We start from the raw sequence: 19,602 nt of genomic DNA, 5'->3' as shown, positions 1-19,602 counted from the left end.
AAATCCTAATCCCAGCAGCTTCCTGGGTTAAAGTGTTTAAATATTTTAGTTGGAGAAGGTATAATTACTTTTTGAGTTTCAGTCTTGTCCCATGTGATGAAATGCCTTTTGCCTGACATTTGTGAGGGCAAAATGTTTGACTGATTTAATGAGGCTGATGGGATTCTAAAACATGCTGCAAATATAGTTTTCCTTTTCACGTTTTGAAATATTAGTTTTTAAAGATAAATTCATCATAAGAACAAAATGATGTTTTAGCATAAACCATGGAGCCCAGGCTGCAGGTTAAATGGATAAACATTTTTGACAGCCTTGAACATCTTTGCTAATTTCTTTATAAATGTGAATTTTAAGCTGGGGCAGGGATTTTTTTCTTATTTGTTTTTGGTTTAATGCGTTCGTGATTGTTATTGCTGTATAGGAATGGACAGACAGTTTGGATCATTTGAAGATGCATTTTACATGGAAACTCCAACACCCTTCATGCAAAGTCTTGGACCTGTGTATTTCAACACACCTGTGGATGTCAGGCAGGATTTCGTGCAGAAGCAAATGTAAGTTGCATTTTGTATAAAGTTATTGTTTTTAAGATTTCTGATAGATGCAGAAAAAAACATACTTATTGTTGTCATTGGTTTGATAAATTAGGATCAGGAATAGATATCTGGCATTGTTAGTATACTACCACTCCATAGATGTAATGTGCTGTCCATTGCCCTACCTTTCACAACTGTTTGACCAAATACACCTCAATATGATAGCAGTAATATACAACTAAATACTTGTAAACCATCCTGCATTTTAAGACATTTATTCTATTTCAAAGTTTGTTATTATATGTCAGTGAGTACTACTTTAGTGAGGAGAATCTTCAGCGTGATTTCTATCTGAGAAAAAGGATGAATAAAGAAGGCTGGATTCCCATCTCATTGATTGCTGGTTTTCAACGAGTGAAGCAACTTACATTGGATGTCAGCGTCATTCTTGAGGTCAGCTGTACATTATAGTTGTTGTAATGAGCTGGGATGCTATGTTGATAGCTTCTGTTCTGTTTGATTTTGGTGTGAAGTAAATATGGCTGAAAAGCACCCAGTTGTATTATATTAGTTGTCACATATGATTTTGTCTCCTATAACAACCCATGTTGTTTTAAACTCACCTGCCATTGAATGTGCTGCAGTAGTTTAAAATTTAAGCAACATTATGCAGTCTTTATTTTCCAGAGATCGCTCAAAGTAAACACAGTAGCTATTGTGAGAGTACCAAGTCATGTGAACACATATGATTTCTGTATGCTTGACATGAAGCTGTATATATGATTTCTGTAGGCTTGCAGTGACACTGTTGTCAGTACAGCAATGCTGTGCACCTTTTTGCAGGCTATAAAAGAAAGCAAACAGCTGGATCTGTCACCAGACTTCTTGATGGTTCGCAGCTGCCATGATCCAACCAAGTGGCCTTTAGATGCAGATGGGGAAGATCCCTCGCTCACCACAACTGTTCTGCATTCCAATCTTCATGCAGATGTACCTGAATTTATTCCGGGTCAGAAGTACACTTTCCCTACTCAAGGTATGAGCTGATTTATTTAGCATGCTTGCTTCTTGCCACTTTGTAATTTTTCTACTGAAGTTTTTGTTTTTTTAGGGTGGCGGGGAGGGGGTTGTAAAGAAAAAAAATTGCTTCTTACTAGCATTTTCTGCCAACATGTTCTGTAGTTTCTTTCACTTGGCTTTGGATTATTGCATATTTCTGGAATGCATGCTCAATCAATTGCTAATTTTCTCTATTGCTCGCCCTTAAAACAATGGCACCCTTAACCTGAATTCATTTACCAAACATATTAATTTTCATATAATTTTCATCTTCAGTTAAATGATTTGATTAGTTTAATTTTTGATACCCAGTTGTATTTTTCAAAAGACTTTTTCAGAAACCTGACATATCTGTAATCAGATAGGTCTGAGAAGATTTGGAAAATATATTGACACGTGCCCAATCATATATCTGTACACAATTATATCTTGACAAATGAGCAACAATCCAGACATATTTCTCAGTGTTCAGGTTTTTGGAGAAACATCTTGACAGAGGTGTTTGATCCTGTTATAGCTTCTACCTCCATCCGTTACAACAGCTAGTCCTTTTGTGTGTGCGTGTGTGTTTTAAAATAAACCAGTGCAGTGGGGTTTTGATGTTTTTTGTATTCAAGTCAGCTGTGTATAAGATATGCAGCTGATTGCATGAAAAAATATTATCACAGTCTTTATTTTTCCCTGGCAGTGATATGCTCTTCACAGTCATCATTTAATCTACAGGACGAGACATTTTTACCACATCTATCGAGCTCTCTGCAGGATCTAACAATTGACCAGGAATTTGATCAGTTTTCATCAGATAATGTATACTTTGAACAGAAAGTGGAGTACAGAGAAAGTGAGTACATGCCTAGTGAATGTGCCATTGGTGGTCAGCAGTTGCCTGAGCACTCACAGTGGCATGAAGAGGCATGCTTAGCTGCAGAGTGCCACGCAACAGTTGGGTTTGGTCCAGCCATAGACCAGACATTCACCCCAGAGGCTTTGCACAGTTACTCTCATTCACATGGAGGTTTATTGTCACCTGGCAGCTGCTGTGAAAAGGTGCTGTTCATGCCAGCCACCGTGGGTCAGTCATGTGTGGGTTTTCTTGTTCCAAAATCCTGCTGTGAAATGGTTGTATTTTCTTCGGCAGCCGAAGTGAACATGTCTCCAGACTGCTTGCTTCTCCCACCTGACAGTAGTGCAGATGCAGCATTCCATGGAACCTTACCTTGTGCTCCCACTTTAGTGTGTAATCACCAGCACACTGCAGTTGTGTCACAGCAGTTGCAGAGGCCTCCGGGCTTGCTAAAGGCTGGAGAGTGTTGTGAACATGGCATCAATGTGATGGGACCAAACTTGATTGATTCGCAACGGCAGGTTTTACATAGGCATCAGCATCATCAAGCACATGTAGACAGTAATCAGACCATTCCTCTATCGCCTAATTGGACAGATTTTGTAACATCAGAACACACTTCGTGCACATCATGTGAGACAGACAGAAACATATTTGTTCCTGGAGTCTGGAGAGAAAATGACCTTATTGCATCAAGCTATTCCTCGTCCGATGTTGGGACATCAGGACTATCTTCTCCTTTTGATGATTGTGGGCAATCTAAAACAGGTCCTTCTATTTTAAGATTGTTGCTAAATCCAGAAACAGAGCTACATTCCATGGATCCATCTGCTTCTTCTTCATCTTATTCCCCTGCTTCATCATCTTCATTGTTTGAACAGCTTTCCCCGCTACACAGGCCTCTGTCTGAGGCAAGTGGTGAAAGTGAGAAAGAGGCTAGTGCAGGACTGAATGCAGATTGCCACCCCTTTTCACCCAAACAACTACATTCTGGTCATGCAGTGAGAATTGTATTAAATCCAAATTCAAACCATTTTCATCTGAAAAACTTCGTTCAAAGAGTTTGCCAAGGGATAAACTTAATCCTAATAACAAATCATTTTTGCTAAGGCATGCTAGGTCTGAAAGTCTACCAAGGACCCTCACAAATTTGAAAAAAGAAACTCTTTTGGTCAGACCAGTGGAACCTTATTTTAAATCACAGTCAGATGAAGCTAACCATCGCAGAGATCTACCCCGAGGAAGGACGCGTACAAGAGCAGTTCTTTGTGTTGATTATCAGCTATTTTTACAACGACAGTCAAAGGTGAAAAATGTAAGCAAATTAGCACTTGGAAAAGGAAAGAAAACAATCTTTCAAAGGAGAACGAGAATAGAAGGTGTTAAAGAAGCAGCAGTACAGGTAACCGTCAAGAATAAAAGAAGTTAATAAAGACATTTGTATAGGGTGATGGTTTTTTCCTGTCCATGTGCTTATGTTTGTAGAGAAGTAATAATCATAAACAAAAAGTTCACGAACATTGGAAAACCGTAGTAAAGAGCAAAAATAATCTTTGCATGTACAGGACATAAACTTATAAAAAATTTCCATGAATGACATGCTGGGAAAACCCAGCTTCCACAAAGTAAAGGTGAGCAGAAACTTTTCTGGATTCAAACGATTGTTTGCTTAGTTTGTCAGTTAAGATTGCTTACTTTCCACAGTAGATGCTGTGAAAATATGTGCACGAGGAGGGATGACTGGTCAGGGGGATTGATTATTTCTCTCTTCTGAAACAAGACTGGGTATTTGTGGACTTGATTGAGGGAGCATATGGTAGAATTCCTAGAGAACTAAGAATCAGTGCCTGTTTTTTTTTTTTGTTTTGTTTTTTAAGGTCAATTTCACTTGTTGATATTATGTAGACCAATAAGCAACCAAAAATTCAACGACATAATGTTTTCTGTCGTGCATTTATGTTTTTTGAAGTGGTCATTTGCCATTAGCATTTTAGTTCACTTCACTGTCCACACTTATGTAACTACCCCTTCCCCCGCCACATTTGTTTCCTTTTTATTCTTACCGTTTATTATCCTAAACACAAGTCATCATGATGTGTCAGCTCTCCTAAGAGACTTAAGGTGCTCCTGCATCTCATGCACTGGTGCATTCGGGTCTACCTGCATTTTACTGCATCTGCACAATGGACTTAAGTCCACAAGACACGCACATTCTTCGACTACCTCTGTGTCATGTGAAGTGAAGAGGGACGAATGAGAGTGTTTAGCAGCACGACTGTGAGGAAACTTCTCACACCTTTTACACAAATTAGTTGTTCACGGTGATTGCAGTGTTGATGCAGATGAGCCTAGCATCTTGCATGAGCTACATCACCACGAAAGCGATGAAGGCAGGGGTGGGGAATATGGTGCATCAACTTGTTTGTAGTCTGTGATGTTTTCAAATAAAAATGGAAAGAGATTTAATTTTCTACTGCCTTTTAAGTGGTTTCCTTTATGTTGCCAGAGTAACTTCTCAGTGGGGCTTTCGGAACAGCATTTTGGTCTGTTGACTGTGTGACATATTTTGCATATTTTTGCACCTTCACTTTGTCGAGGCACATTTGTTCTTGGGAAAAGGTGAGGGAGATACGCCTTGCACAAACCTGACAGGACATTTTTGTCTGAAGCAATATTGTCTAAGGACCTGAACTTTGCTCTATCATACAAACTTCCCTTGTGGTGAAATCTTCTGCACGAAAACGTACAATCAGACATGACACTTTTCAATCTTGTGTTCTCTGTATGCTCTCGGAGTAGCTTAATAGAAAAAAAGCATTGTTTAAGGATACAGTGTGAAATAAGAAGAGCTGTTTAACCGTCCGTAGGTCTGTGGCTTCTTTTTTCATTATTTCCGGCAGCTTCGCTAAATAGTGGTGCAACATTTTGTTGGTCTTAATGAGCACATGTTGGTGTGGAAGAGAAGAATTCAACTCGAGCATTTGCAATAAAATATTTCTCGGTATTTTTAGAAGTGGCCTTATTATCAAACATTGTTTTGCTCATTTTTGTGCAAAATGTAATTATTGCAGAATGTGTCTTCCTGACAGTGCTCCCACTTTCTCCATTCCATCATATGTCCTCACCATGCTTCTTTAAGTTCATTTAAAGCAGGAAAAAAGTTTAAAAAATGAACTATTGCACATATTTTCATACTTTTCTAGTTCTTTGTTAGATTTGGTATTAATTGTTTGAAGAACACTAATATTACCACCATCACCAGTCCTAGTCTCTGCCCTACTACTAGACTGCTACAACTGCTGTTTGGTATAATTTAAATATCACGTTGCAAGCTAACATAATTTTGTCATTTCCTTCCCATAAAAGTATTATTATAGGGCTGGCTGCCTTGCCATAATATATAGGGCAGTCCAATGGCACAACGGTTAGCACCTGTCACGAATACAGTGAAGATTGGCTGTCCTGGGTTCAGCTCTCGTCTAGGGCATGCTGTTCTTTCTCTGCATGGTGCATCTGTTTCTGGCTGCCTTGCAGTGATATAGCCTTAGTAACTAGTTCCACGTAAAACACCAACCCCTCTCTCACATAGAATTTTTAAAAAATTTATAACTGCAAACAAACACAGGCGTTTTTGTTTTGCTTTGTGCTTTTGCTATAACCTTTCTCAAATTTTCTGTGCAGCTTGATTCTTGAAGAGATTTCATGAAAGTATTCTCTTCCATTGTTTATATATGACTATTTCATCCTCAGTGTAGCCAGTCTAAAACAAATGACTTTATAGTCTTTGTTAGAAAGTGAGTGTAAATGCAAACAATGGATAATTGGTGCTATATTTTTGTTGTAAACAGTTGTGATAATACACATAGCTTTTAATTGTTTGAAAGAAATTGTCCAGACTTGATACTTTGGTAAAACTGTCAATAATTTTACAAGTTTACAAGTTTCCTTTCTGTTGAAACAAGTGTAAACCGTTGTACATTTAAAAAGGGATCAAATGTGTGGATGTGTGATCAGTCCTCCCTATAGGCTTGAAAAGATAAATGTTGGTCATTTCCCCCACACACACACCCAACATACACAGACACTTGCTACACCATTGCATATTTTTAAAAGTAGTCATAAACCTTTTCATTATGTAACGAATTTCTTGCCAGTCACTCGTCACTCAGGTTTTAATTGGATCAGTCATGGACACTGAAACACACTCGCATGCAGACTTTCTAGTTTGTTGGAACAAAGTTTTGCTTATTTTTGTTGTTAATGCTTTTAAAAAAAATCCAGTGACATCCTGTCAATAAATTTTACATCACCGTAAAACAAATTTTTCTTGGAATGCATGATGTGCACAGATCACAAATCAAAATAAACGAATTGAATACTTCTCTTAAAACTAGAATTATATCAACAGTATAAAATGTGCCAAAATTTTGGTTTTGGTACATTTTTTTGTTGTTGTTTCCTTGTGCATGTTTCTTCTAAACCATTTATTGATTTGCTTGTTTGATTACTGTTAACTTTCATGCTTTCTCGGCTTCAAACACTTCCCTGCTTTTTTTTTCGAAATTCTTTTGACTTCAAGCAAGTAGGTGTGTGTGTTTTTTTCCTCTACCATTCTATTCCTCATCTCTGTGAGATAAGTTAGTAAAATCTGTCAGCACTTTACACAGTATGGTATATGTTGTGGTGAAATTGTTTTAGTGCCCTTGTTCAGAGTTCAGAGCCAAAGTGTGGCATATCACTTACATCTGTTGTGTTGGTTCTACTGTGTGGAAGAATGGTCAAACACAGGCATTTTCCCTGCTCATCATTACAATAGCATCAGATCCTCAGATTACATTTGACCCCATGGTCTTCAGTTGTTCTGGCTGTGAAAGTAGCTTTAGTTGAGGCCTTATCTGATGTTGCATCATTCTTGCATTTGATCTTTATAAACTGTTTCTATGACCAACTGATCTGATGCATCCCATGGGAAACAAAAATTGCTGATGCTGCAATAAAGCTTTTATGGTTCCTGTTGAGGACTTGCTGTTGCACAGCCAGCTCCTGGAAACCTGTTATTCTCTCTCACACCCTCAGTCTTAAATGCTGGCCTGGTTTGGACCGTTAGCTATTTCAAAGTAGATAACAATCAATTGTAGTAGAGTAGAAGGTTGCATCAAGAATTCCTGGGACACAGTATATGCACTCATAACGATTTACAGTGGCATCATTGACAGCATCCAACATTTATCTCTCCTCTCTTTCGACACACACATGCACCCACCCACTCCCACACACCTTCAATCAAGCTGAAAAAGCAGTCAACAGTTGTGATATAAAAACAAAATATTGGTGTCTACAAACACCTGTTACATGAAGGTAACCAGTATAAATATATATCGAGCTTTCAGCATAAAAATCAAACTTGGTAGGCAAATAACTTTAAGTGATAACTATTTTATTTTTAAAAAGATTGATCTGTTTCCCACAATGTTTTCTACCATACTTTTTGAGTTTGCTCACAAGGCCTGTATTCCAGCTGTAGCAGGTGTCCTGATAGTTACTAACTGGTAATGTCTCTGGTATAACCATCCTCATACCCCTAAAATCAGTATGTATGCATGTTTGTGCACATGCCTGCAAGCGTGCGCGCGCATCGCACACACACACCACAGAAGCAATTTATGCTTGCCCAAATGCCAGTGCAAGCCTGGATAATCCATATGCTTGTAGGTGCTTGCAAACTATTGTATATAGTGCAGCACAGCAAACAGCAAGACACCTTATTGATTTTTTATTTTTTTTGTAAGGTAGGCAGGAAATGACAGACCTAGAATCAAATCAAGATAGTCGTTACCAAACCTCCTGGTCCTGGAAGAAGGGAGATACTAGTAAAGGATCATCAAAAAACACTTCCACACACTTTTCGACCCAATGCAGTATCAATCGACTTGACATTCTGCCTCACTGCAGGGAAGCAACCTGTCCTGAGAACCTCGGCTTTAAGGGAAGATGACACCCTGGCAAAGAAAGGGTGGGGTGGAAAGGATGCATTCCGAACCCTGCTGGCTGGCACAGCTAACATGGGTGGGGTCCAGTAATAAAAGTACTTGTCAAATGTGCTAGTACTGTAAGGGTGATATTGAGCGGCCTGCAAGTGTTTACATAATGATGGGTAGAGGGGAAGGTCCTTTCAGGATGAAAATCAGTAACATACTCATTTATCCTCAGTTGTGTGTGTAGGGTTGGTGATTGGGGGGGAGGGGGGAAGAGGAGTAATATGCTGGACATCTGAAAGGCTGAATCTATGTACAAATGCCAAGAACTGCTTACAAATTCTGTAAAGCTAACTTACACAAGTTCGCAGTTCAGTCCTTTTACCTGTTGAACTTCATTTGCTTTACACCATCTGGTTGCCATGTGCCTTTATGTGTTTGCTTGGTGGATCTTTTCTGCAGTAGGTCTTATGAGCTTCTAATGAGGCAGTCTGGTGATTGTTGCATGAAATTTCTGAAAGTATATTATCAAACTGAGATTTCATTATCCATTTACATTTACTAGGTTGGTATTTGCTGTTGTATCAGCTGTGATTTTATTGTTAACTTTTGGTCTGTTACCCCTTTTAAGTTTGTTCATGCAACTACAGCGTAGTAAATTAGTGAAGCCCTTGTACTCAACATTTTCCTTCTCTAACTTGTGTCGGCAACAGGTGCATGGCATTTCCAGAGAAGCTTGCTCCTTCTCTCCTTTCATGCTCCTGTCCTGTCTCTGTTTCTGTTATTGGGACTGTCTGAAGTGATGACCAGGTTTTTTTATTCACGATAAACGTCACAATTTTTAACTTACAATATTTTTCCCTTAGAGGTAACCTATAGGAGTCGAGAAGGTAAAAATTAGCATTTTCTAGAGCAATATTCGCCTAACAAACATAGCCTGCAACTGAAACACAATCAGTAGGAATATTTCTTCCGAATTTAAGGATGGGATAAATGTTATGGATTTGCATATCTTATCTGTAAGATTGTCATGGTCATCACCACCTCCACCCCACCCCCCCATTTTTTTTGGTCCAGGCATTCTGCAAACAGAACTAGAGGTTGTCGGTTTACATCTTGCATGTGGCACATATAATTTCTCTATGAATATAAAATAGAAGCTTAATATCCAGCCTTTGAAACTTCTGTTTTCACTATTACTATCTGTGCAAGCGTCCAAGAACTTTAGTTTTTCAAGGAGAAAAAAAAATTCAACAAGATTGTTAGCTTGTTACTCAGCTATTGAACAGGTGGGCTGGTTTGATATTTATTCTGTAAAGAGGTCACTCCTGAAATTGAAAGCTTCTGTAGACAGGTGTTTTGTTTAGTCATCAAATACTGGCTCCAGTATTTGTGCGCATTTTTAGCTTCAAGCATTTTATCCCATGTCATGTGTGAAGAAAAGGTTTTTTGTTAATGTCTTTTACCAGGTATATTTAAAGAAATTTTGTAGCACACCCGTAAAAGTATAATTTTGAAGAAGCTTTTTTGTCTTGTGTTATTTAATTTCACTAGGCTAGCAACTAGATCAGTGGTTCTTAACCTTGTTTGAGGTACCGAACCCACAAGTTTCATATGCGCATTCATCGAACTCTTCTTTAGTGTCATCGCGAATTGCGGGTGTGTCTTGACCGCCGAACCCCTGAGACTGACTCACTGAACACCTAGGGTTCGATCAAACCCCGGTTAAAAACCAGTGAACTAGATTATACATGCAGGTATAAAGAGGCTTGTAACAGTTTCTTAATCTTGTGGTTGTTGATACAAAACATTATGTTAATTTTATTTTTAAAAAAATGTGGTGTAAGCCAAAGGTGTTAGCTGAAGATGGGTAGTATGATGATCATCATCATTCCTTCAAGTGATACTGATCGGACTTGAAGCAAGCGTGACAGTACCAATCATGGGGACATAATGAGATGTACCATAGTGAAGGCCACTCAGCAAGGATGATCCTGGGCCTCTTTGAGAAGATCCTCCATCTGGCAGCTTGTCCACTCTGATGTTGGTCACATTTTCTTCTGCTTACCCCAACGGTGTCTTCCTTCCACATACCCCTGAAGAACTGTCTGGGGTCAAGCAACATGACCAAACCAAACCATTTTTCTCCATTGACGGTAGGAAGCAGAGATTCTTGGGGATCAACCAGTTTGCATACAAAGTCTTTTGTTTTGTGTTCCTTGTAAACAGTTTGGAGCAGTTTCCTTGAAGCATGTAGTATCGAATTCCTGGAACCTTTATTTCATTTTCACTTAGCAAGATCCATGTTTCACACGATGAGAACAACTAGGGGCTTGTATAGCTTGAATTTGGTGGTGAAGCTTACGCTGTCCTGCTGTTCCAGATTTTGTTCAGTCTCGCTTTCGCTGCTATTATTCTTTGTTAGATGTCTAAAGTGCAGCAGCCATCCTTAAAAAGCATCACTCCCAGGTACTTGAATCTCAAGTTGCATGCCACTCCTATGTGAGATCCTTCAGCTCACTATTGCTGCCTTCCATCCAATCGATGGCATCTGCAAAGCAAAAATTGTCCCCCACCCCCACTGGGTTCCTTGATGTGTTGTTCATAAATCTCACATAAATCTCCCTAAATGTTAAACAATGCTGGGAACTGAGGCAGCTTTGGCATATACCTATCATCATCAGAAAGTTCTTCAGTATGATTGTTAAGGAGAACTGGGCTCCCAGAACTGGCTTACAGTGATCGGATTATTCATATTAAGCCCTTTATAGTGAATGTCTGCATAACATTCCATAGTTGAAGATCTGTTTCACATTGTTCCTGCCTGCTCCTCCGCAAGCAGTTTCTCTGTCATCAGTGGTAAGGGGTCTGAATCCCCTTACAACTTGGATTACTCATTAGGCTTATCATTTGGTTCAGATCTCATTTATGTACACTTTCTCTGCATGTGGCATCTGTTACAGGGCTGTCTGCTTTGCCATGATATAGCTTTAGTTGCTGGCTTGGCATAAAGCACCAGTTCCCTCTGTTAATGTCAGGTAGTTCTGACGCTTCCTTTGATTCCCTTTTTCAGCAGGGGTATAAATTTTGCCACGCTGGACATTGATTACCTTCACTATCTCTTTCCCTTCACACTGAGCAACTCAGCTGGAATGGTATCAACCCCTGGAAACTTCCCATCCCTCAAGCTGCAGATAGACTACAGAATATCATCAATAACATCCCTTAACATGGGAACAGAAAGATATAAATTTTAAATTTTTGCGGGAATACTCTTTTCAGAAATATGAGTTGGCACGCGAAGAAGTCAATTTCTGAGCCTCATATTTTTTTTCTGTCGTCTTAAATTATTCATTTCTACTTGGTGTTTGACCATTAAAATCCACTTAATATAGGACAAGACAACATAGTGATCAGTTGTGCAAAAACCTGACTTTTTTGAAGTTTTTGTTTTTTGGTAATACAGTTGGTTATACCTAATTTCCTGCAAAGTGCTATTTCATGATATAATAGTAGAAATGGTTTTTCCTCAAGTGCAAGTTTTTGTTTCTTCTTATCTTCATGTTTGTGTGTGTTTTCAGGTGATGGAAATCATGGCATTAAGTTGGAAGAAGAGATTGGGTCATCTTTTGGTAAAGAACGGAAGAGAGTGAACAGTCAGACATCTGAGGATGCACTGGATCACTTAGAGCTTACAAGTCATGTGACACCAATGTTGTCATCATCAGCACCTGAGCTGAGTGGGGAATGGCATGAAGTGCGGCGGCGGGAACGCAAGGCACAAAAAGAAAGAGAGGAAAGAGAGAAAGTTGCAAAAGAAGATAAAGATTCACAGGTAGAGGATTCAGAACCTATTCACTTTAAAATGCCCAACCTTTTGCTTTCATACTAATGGTTTCATCTGTATTTATTATTATTGATACTGAAGGTGCCAACTTAAATCTTACAGGATGATCATGGAGATGAGCTTGCGGAACTTGATTTTATGCTTGATGAAGAACTAGAAAGGTTGGAAGTCGGACGTCGCAATAACTTCACAGACTGGTAAGTCCTTAATCTAGAGGTTTTTGGTCTACTAATAGTTTGTTTAGTTTTCATTTTGCACTCATGAAACTAAAGCTTCTCTATTAGCTATTTTTATTTAATGGGAAGGTGTTGATTTGTTTTATCAGCAATTAATGTATGTTCTGTTTGAATCTTAAAGCAGAAGACAGTTATTTACTGAAATCATTTTGTTAAAAATGACAGGTCTGATGAATCAGACGATGAGATCAACGATAGTGATATTGATAAAATCTTGATCGTCACGCAAACACCACCCTACATGCGTAAACATCCAGGTGGCGACCGTACAGGGGACCATCAACCACGTTCCAAAATGTCAGCAGAGTTGTCCAAAATCATCAACGATGGGCTCTTCTATTATGAGCAAGACTTATGGAAAGATGACATCTTGGTAAAGACGCATATTTTTATTACAGCATTTATGAGTTGTGGCATCTGCTGCTTATAATTTTTCTTTATGATTTCTCTACATACGAGTACCACGTTCAGTTTTGAGCGACTGCTCAGTGCTGAGCAATGCTGCTTTGTGGTACTTTGATCTGTATGCCAGTTGGGTGATTTATTCATGAATGTTTGCCGGTGGGTTTCTTTTTCCCTTTCTTTGCCCAGGGAAGACTTCTTGAGCATTAACTACTCAGATTCATTATTTTATGCAAATCATTAATAGGATTCAGAATTTTATGTGAAAAATGGTGAACTCAAGGTAGTGCTTAGGCTTAACATTAAGTTTGGGTTGTATTAGGTTACCCTGGGTAATGTTTAGAGGCTAAGCAATTTTACACAAAATTATAAGACAGGTATTGCATAGGATTAACACTAAAAGGGTGTTGTTCACTATTTACTGTATTGCTAGATGAAGAATTCAATTCAATTCAATACAACTTTATTCATCCACAAGGGCAATTATATGTATGATGACACGCCAGCACACTAGAGGGAAGATTATGTGAGATTAAAGGGAATAGATTCTGGCGACATACACACACACATGTGCACACACACCCACTCATATAGTAACACAGCAACAGGAGGTTCAGTGGGCACCCCGGACAAGGTCACCTCAGACAGACACATCATCACAGCTAGTGGAATTTAAGAAGTGGATGGCTCGCGGAATGAACGAGTTACGGTAACGGTTCGTTCGACTTACCGGTACAGCGTATCTACGACCAGACCACAGGAGTGAGAACTCACTCGCCAACACATGACCAGGAATAGTTAGAATCAAGAAGCAAATCAGTTGTTTAAATGTGCATATGTATGCTCAGACATCCTGATAATAATTATCACATTGATCATTGATGATCATCTATATCATGCCTACGAGCATAATGTGATGACAGGAAGATTGGCTACTTTTTTGGTTTAAAAAACTATGGAATTGCAGATTCTGATACAGATGCTGTTCACTTTAAGTCAATCCATTCCTCTTTTTTTTTTTTTTTTAAGTAAAAGAGTACAAGTTCTAGGTAATTTGGAAACAAATAATGCAAGTTGTTGAATTAATAATATTGCATACTGTTACTTGTCTAAAGAAATTTCTTAGTCACCCTTCTCTCCCTTAGTCTCTGTAAACAACTTCACTATTCGTTTCTCCACCTTTCTGCAGCTTGGAGATCATTCTCGATCAGAGTTTGACCATCAGCATATTTCTCTCATGTCTGCAGAATTGCTTACCTTGAACTTCGTAGAATCGGTACCATAAGACACCACTATTTCACCACTGATGCAACTAAAGCTCCAATCTGTGCCTTTGTGCTGTCAGGGAACTGCTTTTGAGTAAATATTGGGATCAGTTTAAAGGTGTCGTTGGCAGATAGTGTATTTTGAAGAACATTATATAACATTGTATCTTGGGGTTGTACATGGTGCTGTTGTAGAAAATGTGTCAATCTTGTACATTTATATAAGCACTTGGATGTAAAAGCATGCTTGCATGCACTTTTCATTATCCATTTGTTTGTTACAGCCTTTAGAGCCTCTGCCTGACAAAAAAACTGTCAACATGATTACAAAAGAGATGTATGAAAAGATAACGCCTATCGTCCCTGTTAGCGTCCAGGAATTACCACCTCCTCCCCCTCCTCCACCACCACAGCTCCGGACCTCTGGTAGGCTTACTTAATTATACCTTATCAAAACGTTTTGACTGGTTTTGAGAAATGCTACATTGTGCTTGAGGAACAATTAAGCCTAAGCTTTCCACAAACACAATCTGATTTAACACAGAAATCCTGGTAAGAAGATGACAGATATAAAAACACCATAAATATCCCCATTGCATAATTGTCAGCTTGGAAATATATGTTCCTAAGTATAATGTCTTTATAGTTAAACAATGGTTTGCATTAGATTAAATTGCAGTTCAGGTCACTTCTCCTTAACTTTCACTCAGCTTGGGGGAGGGGTGTGTGTTGGGAGTGTGTGGGGAGTGACTATTTTGCTCATCTCCATTTGCTTCCGTGGACCTTACTAAACTATCTTTTCTTCTGTTCTCCAGAACCAATGAAAATTCCTAGCCCACCTCCTCAGTCTGAAGCTGCTCGTTCATTGCCAGCTCGGGTTAATGAGGGTGTAGGCCGACCACAGGGTCCACGAACGCCAAAGACACCACACAGCAAAAATACCCCACGGTTCTACCCAGTGATGAAAGACACATCTCAGCTGCCAGATCCACAAGTTTGTATCATTAACTATGCATTGTGTTTGTGAAGATTGAAGAAGTGAAATTTAGTGTTGATATGTCCAGAGGCAGTGCTGTGTTTAAATGTTTTTCTGTACAGATTTTGGTGTAGATTTTTCTGTAGTTGTCTACAGACATTCTTCTGAAGATTTAATCGTACACCTACATTAGAGGTGAAGGAGTTGTTTACTTGCAGCAAGTAGCCAGCATTCAGTTTGCATGCAAATCCCCTGAAACGTAGATGCCTCTGTACCATAGGTGGGAAGCTGTGTAAACAGGAACCTAAAAAGTCAGATAAATTTTACAGATTTTTATTTTAGTAAAAGCTGTTTTTCGTTATGCCTGTGTTAATTGTGTGTCTGTGTTTCCTTTTAATTTATGTATAATTGCTTTGTTGAACCAGACACCACGGAAGAAAAAGACACGACACAGCAGCAACCCACCAGTGGAGGGCCATGTGGGTTGGATCATGGACTCCCGTGAACATCCTTCCCGATCTCGACATAACTCAACTTCCATGTCACAGAGGCAAGTATTAAGATGTTGGCATTACTCAGTAGTAGGTAAACTTACTCTGCAATGCGAACTATATCTCAGGTACCACAATGTATTTGAAACTATGTAACAATGAGACAATAGTTCAAAAGTAATGCAGTAATATCACTTTAAAGTAAATTTTCTTTTAAAAAATCAGACCCTTTGTCTTTGTTTATGGAATTTAAATTTGGAGGCATTGTTTATGTAAAATATTGATGGTTGGTTGATTATAATGGTGACTGGCTACTGCTGATTGTTTACAGGTCATCTTTGGTGATGTACTTTCGTATCTAAAATGACCATATAACCTTGCAGTAAAAAAAAAAAAATCAGGAGTTTTTCCATTTTTCTTATCTGTTATAAGGTATCCTGTCTTATTTTGAGTTATAATAATAATGCAAAATTTGTTAAGTGCATACTCACACTCCTAAGGAGCATGCTCTTAGCACTTAAGAACAAGACTGGAACATGGACAGCATACGAGGGACAGGAAAACAAACAAATAACATATGAACTATAAAAGAATCAACAACTGTACTAAGCAAAGAATAAAATCAATTACAGAAAACACAAAGAGGAACCAAATAATGAGAACAAGAGCTGAGATTAACATGATTTTGCAAAAGTAAGGGTGTGAAAAAGTATTAGCATGACCAAACCAGGGATTTTTTTTTAGGTCATATCCCACATGATGTAATTTCTCAGCTTTATTCATCATGAAAGTTTTTGACTGATTTAAGCTGATGGGATTTAGTCTACCCCATTAAAAGTGGCTTCTATATACAAGCCCACTTCAAAATACATGCCATTAATAGTAGTACTTAACTCAGAATTGTCTTTAAAGCCCAAGAGTTAATCTGATTTGAGTGTATTTTACATTTAGTGCTTTAGAAATTGAAATATATATATATTCTGTTGAAAACTTGAATGCATAAAAGAGTATTTCCTGGCATATAGTCCTTATCCCCAAAATACTTTAAATTCAATGCAAAAAAATTACAGACATGTGTCAATTTTATTTGTGTTTACAGTCCCTCAGACGGCAGTTATCTTGCAACCAGCTATGGCAGCCTTCCTAATACATTCCCTAATTTTCGTCATCCATCTCATAAGCTGCTAAAAGAAAACAATTTTGTATGGCATGTTTACCACAAGTATCATGCCAAGTGCCTCAAAGGTAAGTAACTATAAATGAAGACCTTGCCTTTTGGGGGATTGGAAAAAGTTACTGATCAGAGGTTTAATCTTATTGTACCATTGCAATTCACACACATGATCTGTAAGGCAGAAGTTGTAAGGTTTGTCCCAAAGGTCTACATGCAAGTGGCGAATGATGTCTGTCCTGAGCACATATGATGCCAGAACCATTTTTATGGCAGGCATCACTATAATGTGAGGTAGGTGAAGCACTAACAGGGTGATTTGAGATTTGTTTCTTTACTTCATTTCTGCAAACTTTCATTGAGACTCAGACACCTGCTGAAGTAAAAAGGGATTTGCCTGTCTGTAGTGTGTGCATGGTTGTATGTACATGCACATGTAGAGCAGTGAAAGACAAGGAATACGGGATGCTAAGCTTGTTGGGCGGGGCAAGTATTTAGTTCATGTAGGGCTGATCCCACGTGATGTGAATTCTTGACTTGATCCCCGTGAAAGTTTTGACTGATTTAAGCTGATGGGATCTTTATTATATGTAGTTTCCTTGCATGCAGATAGTGGGCTTTGTAAACAAATTAGGCCTTTGTGTTATTATTTTTTCAGATGTGCATGTATTTAATTACATGTGTGGTATTTTATTCAAGATTTTGTTTGTAGTGATATTTATGCACATCTTATGTAATTCTTTACATGAGTATTTTGTAATATTTTTGTTATAAATCTTATTTGTACAGTGATGTGAAAAAAGTGCCTAACACTAGGAGATGCAAATCAACCATGGCATGTATATTTAAGCTTGTGATTGCACCATGGGGTTAAATTTCATTTTTATTATTTTTTTAAAGAGTAGTTTGCAGAAGCATTTTTGTTTTTGAGCTGTTTACAGGAAACTACAAATATGTAGCATGCTGTAATGGGAATCTGAAGTAATCAAAATTTCCTTCCCTGTAGTGGAGTTTGTGGTGGAGAGCATTAGAATTTTGCCTTTGACCTGTTTGTCACGAGGTTTTTGTAATGTCGTTGTGTCCTTACGTGAGTGGTTAGCATACCATGCTATTTTACCTGCAAAGGTAGTTTACCTGAGTGCTTCGCATACCATACTACTTTATCTGCACGGGTAGTTTACTTGTGTGCAGTAAGGAATGATGTATGGCATGCTGTGATTGCAGAGCGAAAGCGTTTGGGGATCGGACAGTCACCCGAGATGAACACACTCTTTCGGTTCTGGTCCTTTTTTTGAGGCAGCACTACAACAAGAAAATGTACCAGGAGTTCCGTGCTCTAGCGGTAGAGGATGCAAAAGCAGGCTACAGGTGAATGGCATTAGTGTGTAGACAGATAGCAGTTGTTTGTCAGCAGAGAAATGCTTTGGGAACGCATGGAAAATTAAAGCTACAGGCGATATGCTAATTTTTGATTGAACAAATTTTATCACCGACTATACTAATAGTCTTTTTTTTTTAAGTGTAGAAGGTGTACATGAAGCACTCTTTTATAAAAGATATAACCGCATCATATCAGTGATGCTTAATTTTGTCCAAATTGTCATGATGTAATCAGTTTTTGGATGCATGGTAACATAAAATCTTCAGTGGGTTCTGTGTTGCCCTTTTACAATTTTGATTCACATACTTTTCACAGTATTTTTATTTTTATGTTTTTACACATTTACAAGTTAAGCGTGCCATGTTTCAAGTAGATATATTTAAGCAGATATTATATTTGAACTTGACCGTTTCCACCTTCAAGTGCAGACTTTTCGAGCCATTTGTTACTTCTCGACTTGCATTTGCAGATATGGTATTGAGTGCCTCTTCCGCTTCTACAGTTATGGTCTGGAGAAGAGATTTCGTACAGAAGTGTTTCAGGAATTTCAGGAGGAGACCGTTAGAGACTATGAGACCAGTCAGTTTATTTATTAATTTTCACTCTGAATCACATTTGCTTTGGTCTACCATGCTTACACATCCTCTTACAAGCATCCTCACTTCATGCTTGTTTTAAAGATGTGTTTCTCCTTACCTCACCCCACCCCCATCTCTATCCAGCTGCTGAACGTTTGCAGAAAATATCAGAGTTTTGTATTTTTAGTAGAGTAAGCATCAGTGTTTATGTTATTATATCAAAAACTTTATGCTTTTCTCTTCACTTTTGCTCCCTGGACCTACCTCAGCCTTTTCTTTCTCTTTTTCTCCTACCCTCTCTCCCTTTCTCTGTCCCACCTCTTCCCCCCCCCTTTCTGTCTCTCACCTCCTTTTTCTCTCCTCCATCTTTCTCTCTTCAGTTTTCTGCCAAATACTGGAGGATCTTTATCGTAAGTGTATGTCAGCTCGAGGTGCAAGACGTTTGTGTGTATGGATACATAGCTCATGGATGTAACAATTCCTACTGTTATGAGTTTGTACTGAGCATTTGCTTGATGTCTTTTGTTGATGATGGTTTGGGGCAACAGACCAGCTGTATGGACTTGAGAAGTTCTGGGCCTTCTTGAAATACTCCAGACGGAAAGTAGACATAGACCCCAAGTTGAAGGAAGCGCTGTCGCACTACAAACGCTTGGAGGACTTCAGAGTGGAGGTGGGTCATGACAAACCTTTCCTGCGCTGTTTGCAAATGACATTTCTCATTCTTGATAAATGTAAAAGAAATGGTGGCATTTATGGAAGATTCAGCAAAGGTGCAAAGATTTGACTGTTAGTAAGAGTGATTTAAAAAATAAATAATAAAAACACCATGTTAACAAAA

General features: G+C 38.5%; 1 protein-coding gene and 1 non-coding gene across 2 annotated transcripts in view; both read left to right on the top strand.

Annotated features, from left to right (window-relative positions):
- The window catches only part of LOC112558519 (la-related protein 1B-like), a 41,889-nt gene that overhangs the window by 17,110 nt on the left and 5,177 nt on the right, over positions 1 to 19,602 (top strand). The window contains 14 exon segments of the mRNA XM_025229012.1: positions 422 to 554; positions 845 to 989; positions 1,380 to 1,572; positions 11,996 to 12,249; positions 12,364 to 12,458; positions 12,663 to 12,870; positions 14,449 to 14,590; positions 14,980 to 15,158; positions 15,566 to 15,690; positions 16,731 to 16,876; positions 18,027 to 18,092; positions 18,095 to 18,170; positions 18,653 to 18,762; positions 19,310 to 19,434. Of these exon segments, the coding sequence (XP_025084797.1) occupies positions 422 to 554; positions 845 to 989; positions 1,380 to 1,572; positions 11,996 to 12,249; positions 12,364 to 12,458; positions 12,663 to 12,870; positions 14,449 to 14,590; positions 14,980 to 15,158; positions 15,566 to 15,690; positions 16,731 to 16,876; positions 18,027 to 18,092; positions 18,095 to 18,170; positions 18,653 to 18,762; positions 19,310 to 19,434 (1,997 nt within the window).
- LOC112560939 lies at positions 89 to 161 on the top strand. Its single transcript, XR_003098633.1, has one exon. It is a non-coding gene; the product is annotated as a small nucleolar RNA SNORD57 (small nucleolar RNA).

The sequence above is a fragment of the Pomacea canaliculata genome, linkage group LG3, assembly GCF_003073045.1.
Source record: "Pomacea canaliculata isolate SZHN2017 linkage group LG3, ASM307304v1, whole genome shotgun sequence".
Classification (NCBI taxonomy): Eukaryota; Metazoa; Mollusca; class Gastropoda; order Architaenioglossa; family Ampullariidae; genus Pomacea; species Pomacea canaliculata.
The sequence above is the reverse complement of the archived record's forward strand: the minus strand, read 5'-3'. Positions and strand labels throughout refer to the sequence as shown.